The 8266-nt window shown below is 35.5% G+C and overlaps 1 protein-coding gene across 1 annotated transcript in view; it reads left to right on the top strand.

Annotated features, from left to right (window-relative positions):
• The window catches only part of ARMC4 (armadillo repeat containing 4), a 67941-nt gene that overhangs the window by 14687 nt on the left and 44988 nt on the right, over nucleotides 1-8266 (top strand). The window contains 5 exon segments of the mRNA XM_014308177.2: nucleotides 3484-3630; nucleotides 3912-4121; nucleotides 4270-4494; nucleotides 6742-6852; nucleotides 7341-7495. Coding sequence (XP_014163652.2) covers nucleotides 3484-3630; nucleotides 3912-4121; nucleotides 4270-4494; nucleotides 6742-6852; nucleotides 7341-7495 — 848 coding nt within the window.

Genomic DNA, 8266 nt, shown 5'->3' with positions numbered 1-8266 from the left:
CTGCTGAACAGACTTCAGTTCAAAAATGGAAGCTTTGTATTGACTAGGAACGGTTTAATTGGGATTGGACATCTGCTATTGAAACTTATCTATTGTCTATATCAATGATCATAGTATCTATTAAGGGTTAATTATTTTTTTTAAAGAAAATAAGTAAATACCAAAACATTTATTATTTATGAAATTTCATTACAGTGAATAACAGACAATAGTACTAGAGGAGAATGTAGGAGGTCATTGATTCCATCTGCTTGCCTCCAAAACAGCACCAATTCTTTGTGTGCCTTCTACACAAATATTTCTCTACCTTTTGTTTCCTGTCATGGAGATTTCATGACTGCTGTAAGCAATGTATTCAAGAAATCAAATATTCTTACTATTAAAATTGGTTTTGTTGAGTCTTTTATTTTTTTTTAACCAAGCATAGATCAACCCTGATGCTGTTAAACCCCATTATTCCTCATCTGGACCTGGAGAAGAGATGATTGGCATTGAAGGTGTCCTTTAAACTACCTTCCTATTGTCTTCTTTAGAATAAACAGTTCCAGTTCCTTCAAATTTTTTGTGGAGATCGTAATTTTGAGATTTTGACATCCTCTGGTCTTTATCAACTTTCCCAGTATCTTTTCTGAACTAGAGTACCTAGTGCCAATCTGAAGAAGGAGGAGTTCTTGTATCTTACAGGTTACAAATCTGGTTATAAGTTTCACTGTAAAGTTTGCTTTTTTTGTTTGGTAGCTGTGATTTTGATAGATAATATCAGCATTGTGTTCTATTGCTAACAACAGAGTTCTTCCTACAGTTCTGCAAACTAATCATGGCATCAGGCAGTTCTCTCAGTACCACAGAGCAGAGTCCATTGAGCTCATCTAGTGTGAAAACATCTGTTATCTAAGTACTTACTGACTAGTTATGTCCTTAGCATAGCCAGAGTGTTCACTATGCTGTCAGAGACATAAGTAACCATTTGCAGAATAAAGTAAAGCTTAATGCATAAAAAAGACTTCTTAATGCTTTTGCTTTCTTGGTTCTATTTGTTGAAAGGTTGCCATTGACTAACAAGGTTTTTCCTCTTGATTATTACAGAAGTCAAACAAAATGATGGTTTGAACTTGTGTATGCCTTGGTAACTGTACTTTGGGTTGTGTCTGTATTTGCTTGTGTTTTTCTTTTATTTTCATTCTATTTTGATTTGTCAGTAGTTCTGTAATTCTCAGTTTTTCTCACTTGTTAGCTTGAGTATTGTAACAGAGACATTACACATTCAGTGCAAGATGTTTTACTGAGAGTGTAACAGTGATACTGGTTTATTTTCATGGATATATGTGTTATACTGATATATAGGAAGGCACATTTTAAAATAAGTCTGTGTTTCATTTCAAGCCTTAAAATTGACTGTTGATCTGCCAGTAGAATCTATTTTGCTTCCAACATATCAGATTTCAAATGGTATAACAACATGATGCAGATTTTATGTCAACTTAATGGAGAGGTAACTATTTCCATGCATGTGAAAATCTATGTCGTAGCTACTACAAGACTTACTCTAATGATAACTTCAAGAAACAAAAAATAATTGTTGAAACCATCAGCAGTATTTCTTATTTTGTAGAATTGATGCTTCAGCGCATATGAAAAATATTTTATTGTGGTTTTACATTAAAAACACTTAAAGTGGTGTGGTCATTTTTAAAGCTGAAAAAATAAAATGCATATATATGTATATAATATACGGTTGTATTTTTCATTCATTATAAGAAAATTAAAAGTTGTTTATTTTTTAAAAACTTGGTCCATATTAATTATCATATGCCAACCATTATACATGTAAGACAAGCAAATTATGGACTACTATGTTATGTATAAATGCAGTTTCACTGTAGGAGAAGCAGTCCTCAGAAGGAGAGACATCACTTTTCAGGTTAGCAATATACTTCTTACAGTTATGTAAAATAATAAAAAGGCAAGTTTTTTTTTTAAACTCCTGTTGCAAATTTTTTATCAGACAAAGCAAAGTAAATATCAAAGTCTAATCTGTTAAAAGGCCACAGATTTCATAAAAGGACAGCTCTTAGTTTTTCTGAGCTGCAGAATATTCTCTGTAGTTTTGTAATCCTATTGTAGGGATTTTTAAAAAAATAAAGAATTTTATAAGTGTGGATAGACTGATTTCTCTAGGAAAACATTTGAGAAATTGTTACATTATTTTATACTCTAGAGCAGTTTTTCAAAGTAGATGAAAATATGTTAATAAAGCAAGACACATTTCATTCTGCTGAAGTCAAGATGATAAATATGATTTAAAAATATAATTTAAAAAAAATGGGGGCATCTTCCTCTAGGACACTATGTTTGAAAATTACCTTTACATTTAACCATTTTTGTGGGGAAATTTTCTGGTATCTTTGTTAAAAGAAATGTAGGTAAAAATGATGAAGCACTATAAATATATACTTAATTGATCAGCAGAAGTGTTTTGTCTGATGTAAACTACTGGTCTGAAACTTTATGAAGTAGTTCTCTCATATTCTTTTTGGATGCATTTTCTCACTTGTGATTCTTTATAAATGTATAAATGTTATAAATGTAACAACTTGAAGAGCATGGTAAATTTAAATTCATGGTAAATTTAAAAAATTAAATTTTGTACTGTGTCTGTCATACTGTTTCTGTTTACATTTTAGAAATATGCTTCAGAAGTTCTGGTTTTGTTAGATCTACCTGTTTTATATTAGCAAACATTACTCAGTTTTGTAATATTCTGTGTTTCATTATAATGTCCACAATTCTGCAGAACATTTTCCTCTGGAAGGGTTGACCAAAAATCCTTTACAGATTCAAAATTCTCATTTAAAAGAGATGGGCTTGGGCAGCAGAGCTCAGATTGGGATGGAAGCCAAAGCTTCCCTGGAATGCAGGAGGTGGATGCTGTAGTTTGATTTACTAGGTACTCTAAATTGTAACTTCCACATTAGTACCAGCTGGCAATGTTCACTTCAGCTTCTGTTGCAGCTATAGCTCAGCTCTCCTAATTTCCATGCAGGTCAGTTCATCCCTGATTTTATTGACAGTAAACCTGTATTAGAGGTTTAAAAGAATCCACTGTCATATGGCTTAACTTCCTGTGTTGTGTTCTTTGATTTTTTTCTTCAAGTCTAGTTGCAGTGACTGAAATAGAGCTTATCTTAGCTTATCTTATTCAATAGAGCTTGAATGTTTAGAACAACATTCAATCTGGTCTATTCACAGCAAGCCATTTTAATAGTTTTCCACCTGAGCTATTCACTCATTTGAATCTTTATGCCATTTACAGACTTTATCAATAATTCAATTTCTTACTATGTTTGTGTTATTGAACACTATAAAGTCAAAATAGTCTAAAGTGTTTCTTCTTTAGTAGTAGTTTTACTAGCACAACTAGAAGTGATTGACTTTTATATTAAATGCATTTTACATATTTGTTAATTATTTGCTTTATTTTAGGGAGGTGATCCAACAGCCACTCTAATTGCACTGTGTTCAATGAGGGATTTCAATCTGTCTGAAGAAACCTGTCAGCTGGCCATCAAAGACACTGGATGTCTTGAAGTGTTAATAAATTTACTTGATACAGAAGAAATTAAATGTCAGGTAATGAGCTTTGTCAAAAAGAGCAACGAATATGCCTTTTTTATTAGAATATTTTTTGAGTTTTAAAGTTACAGAATGTAAAGAAAATTGATTTCTCATTTCTGTATTTTCTTGTTTTCTTCAGATTTTTTAGAAAGATATATATATGTTTGACTTTGTTTCCTTCTTTTCTCCTGATTAAATATAAAGAAAAAAAATTAAATAACCCATCATTTAAAATAATGTTATATATGTTTGTATACCTAAATAATGTTTAACTTCTATTGTTTCCCATTATTTAGACTGGTTCATTAAAAATCCTGAAGGAAATTAGTCAAAATATATTGATCAGACATGCAATTGCAGATCTTGGAGGATTAGAGATCATGGTGAAAATACTGGACTCTCCAGATACTGATCTAAAATGTTTAGCAGCTGAAACAATTGCCAATGTTGCTAGATTTAAACGAGCACGAAAGACAGTAAGGAAACATGGAGGAATCAAGAGATTGGTAAGCAGACATTAAAATTTGTACCCTTGTCATATGCAGATTTTTGTTGAAAAAATAGATCATGTGTTGTAAACATGATCATTGTAATTAGAAAGCAGCATGATATCAAAGTTTCCTGTAGATATTAAGAAATTGTTATTTTTTTTAGGTTGAGCTGTTGGAATCTATTTCAGTGGGATCATCATACCAAGCCAAAGACACTGAAACAGTACGCTGTGCAGCTTTGGCACTCTGGAGCTGCAGCAAAAGCACCAAAAACAAGAAAGCAATCCGTAAAGCTGGTGGCATTCCATTACTAGCTAGATGGCTCAAATGCTCACACGCAAACATCTTAATCCCAATAGTGGGGACACTACAGGAATGTGCCTCAGAGGTGAGTAAACACAAACAGCTAAGTTATTTCTAAGCATTAAAGAAATTTGACAATAAAAGGAACTATTACATTCTACAGTCACTTAGGTCAGTTATCCCATCAGGAAGTAGATGCTTTATGTAATCAAAGTGGTTTTGAGAAAGTCACTGCTTGGACTGAAGTAAAAACCATGTATTTTTTATTCAAAAGGCTAGGAGTAATAAAGGAAAGAAAAAATGTGAAATGAAGGCCTTAATCACTTTCTTTTTTTCTTATTTTTTTCATCATACTTTACAGATTTGGCGACCTAAGGTGCTGTGTTCTGGTTAAGCAATGCATTTAAATTCTACAAAACTAACCTGCAGGTGTGGCCAAGAAGATCCAAGGCAGTGCAGGGCAGAATGGTTTACAGTGTCCTTGTGTATTGGGTCTGATCCATTGCAAACAGAAGAAAGGAATATATGTGATTTTTCCACAGATTTCTGTGGCACATTTTGCAGCTTTGAGTATATCCAGTTTTTAAATTTGAATACAGATATTTTTTACCATAGCCATGTAAGGGATTATACTAGTGGGACCCTTCTGTTTAATATCTTTATGAATGACCAGGTTGAGGGGATTGTGGCACCCCCAACATGCTCAGCGTTTGCAGGCACACCAAGGGTAGAAGTGTCAATCTACTGGAGGGTAGGAGGGCTCTGCAGAGGGATCTAGACAGGCTGGATGCATGAGCCAAGGCCAGTGCTATGAGGTTCAACAAGGACAAGTGACAGGTCCTGCACTTGGGTCACAGCAACCCCTGCAGTGCTGCAGGCTGGGGAAGGAGTGGCTGAAAATTGCATGGTAGGACAAGACCTGGAGGGCTGAACATGAGCCAGGGTGTGCCCAGGTGGACAAGAAGGCCAATGGCATCCTGGCCTGTACCAGCAATAATGTGGCCAGCAGGAGCAGGCCAGTGAGCATCCTCCTGTGCTAGGCACTGTGCAAATCCTGTGTTCTGGGTCCCTCAATTCAGGAAGAACATTGAGGTGCTGGAGTGTGTCCAGAGAAGGGCAGTGGAGTTGGGGGAGGGTCTGGAGCACAAGGCTGGAGAGGAACAGCTGAGGGAGCTGGGGGAGTTTAGCCTGAAGAGAAGGAGGCTCAGAGGGGACCTGATCACTTGCTCCAGCTACCTGAAAGAAAGTTGGAGCCAGGTGGGGTTGTTCTCCCAGGTAACAAGCAATAGGATCACAGGAAATTACCTCAGGTTGAATCAGAGGAGGTTTAGATTGAATATTAGGAAAAATTTCTTCACCAAAGCAGTTGTCAAGCACTGGAACAGACTGCCCAGGGGAATGGTTGAGTCACCATCCCTGGAGTTACTTAAGAGATGTGCAGATGTGGCACATAGGGATGCAGTTTAGTGGTGGACTTGGCAGTGCTGAGATAATGGTTGGACTCAATGATCTTAAAGGTCTTTTCCAACCTAAATGAGTGTATTTGTTTATGATTCTCTATCTTAATTTGAACTTGAGGTGTATTGCATTTCAGATAAAATAATATACATAATTTGTCTTGATGAATTTGAGGCACAAAGGATACAATTTTTAAAGAGATTTTACATTATTAAACACTTTGTTAAAAATTAGCTTCTTGAATTACACAAATTAATGTATGTTCCATGAGACACAAACCTGGCAGGTTTTAGGTTCAGTAAGTATGTATTGAGAAGGTGTCATTTTTGAGGGTTTCTTCAATGGCCTAACTTGGAAGGAACACTAAATGCATTTCTTACACAGATGTTTCCTCCACTTAAAAAATTATCCCATTACAATGCCTGTGGGTTAAATTTGGATGAAAATATCACTAAAACATGTTAATTCTAAGAACATTCTAAGGTTTTTCTAACCTTGTTTTAGGAATAGATCTGTTGTTTTGGTTCTCGATGAAGTGAGTGGGTAGTTCTGGATCCCATTCTGAAGCATCTTTTGCTTTCTTGGGTCTGAGCAGGGAGTCTGGACACCTTTCAGAATATTCTGCATTCTTCATAAGCCAAGTGGCTACGGGATAGGCAGTGCAGTACCTCAGTTTACAGGTGATTTGAAGAGCACTGAAGATATTTGCTTACCTCTGAGATCATCAGTGGTATTTTCAAAGCAATGATGACTTATGCTTACATAAAGTACAAGGCTTCTCAATATCAAACCCTATAATTGTAGCATTGTATTATTATTGTGACCTATTAACTGTTAATATGCAGGATTTAAAAGATGCAGTTTATCTTTTTAGCCAAGTTACAGACTTGCAATAAGAACAGAAGGCATGATTGAGAACCTAGTGAAAAATCTGAGTAGTGAACATGAGGAGCTCCAGATGCATTGTGCAAGTGCCATATTTAAGGTAATTTTATTATAATCAGTAGATCAGAACCAGGATTAGCCCTTTGTTTTTATATCATTGTCAGTTTTAAATTTTCTTAATTTCACTATTTCTCTAATGTGTAAAAAATTATAGAAATGTTGTGAATATTTTAGCTTCATATTTAATATTATAATTAGGTTCCTACTTGCTCTTCTTGTGTACAAGCATTAAGTTGCACAGGTAACCAGTGGAGAGTGGTGAGGCATACTGTGCATAGAGCTGCTTTGGTTTTTTTGTTTGTTTGCCCCTAAAAAGGACAATGTGACAGTATAAGCACTGCTGCATATACAGCAGCAGTTTACTGTCACTCAGTGAGTTGTTAGCATATTCAGATACTTGAATGCAACATTTATGTTTTCTCCTCTATTAGCTTTTACTAGTTACAATGTAATACAGCTGGCTTTTGAAGACATAATCTTTCAGACTTTTACATAATATATATGTTTAATATGTATATTTTTTTATAGTGTGCAGAAGATGAAGAAATACGTGACCTGGTTAGAAAACATGAAGGTCTACAACCACTATCTGCTCTGCTTGATAAAAGTGAAAACAAACAACTTTTGGCAGCTGTGACAGGAGCAATCTGGAAATGTGCAATCAGCAGAGAAAATGTGTTAAAGTAACTTAATAATTTAATTTTACAAGCATCTCTTACATTATCATGCTTTGATTTTATGGACCTCTATTGTTTTCAAAACTGTTGTGTCATAATTCTTCAAAATCAATCTTTATAATCAGCTGGGCTTTCACCTTAGGTTTTATAGTACTTAAAAATTGCCACCTGACCTCATCAGGGTAGAGTGGAGACAGTGTTAAGTTCCTAGAATCTTAACAGTCAATGGAGACAAGTGGTGCCTCTAGTTAAGCTATAGGACTCTGAGTCAGGAGGTGCACCAGCACACAGTAAACACTTGGCATGTGGCCATATCTGATATCCCCCCTCCTGTCTGTAGCTTAGAGGCCAGAATCACTGCTGCATAGTAGAGAGAGTACTTAGTACACGTTAATGTTTTACATCGAGAGACAGAGACCAAATTATCTCATTGTAGGGTAGATATCTAATACATATTAGAAATATACTGGAGTCTAGGATAACTAGCCTAGGTGCCTCTCTTGTTGACTACAGAAGGGGCTCAGAAAAGTAGCTTAGTCTGGAGACCTAGCTTCTAAATGAGTGGAATTAACTGATGAGAGTTCTGCTGTAGGTACCAGCAACCTCTCAGTACCAGGGTTCTGAGTAATTATTGGAGAATATGACAGCAGGAGTTGTCACTCTCCATCAGTAGGAGTTGTCACTCTCCATCTTCCATGGAGCAGCTTAATGATCGAGAACACTTTACCCTCTCATCTAAAATTAACAGAACAAGTTCATGTACCTTACCTAGAAAAA

Source organism: Geospiza fortis, unplaced genomic scaffold (genome assembly GCF_000277835.1).
Source record: "Geospiza fortis unplaced genomic scaffold, GeoFor_1.0 scaffold75, whole genome shotgun sequence".
NCBI lineage: Eukaryota > Metazoa > Chordata > Aves > Passeriformes > Thraupidae > Geospiza > Geospiza fortis.
The sequence above is the reverse complement of the archived record's forward strand: the minus strand, read 5'-3'. Positions and strand labels throughout refer to the sequence as shown.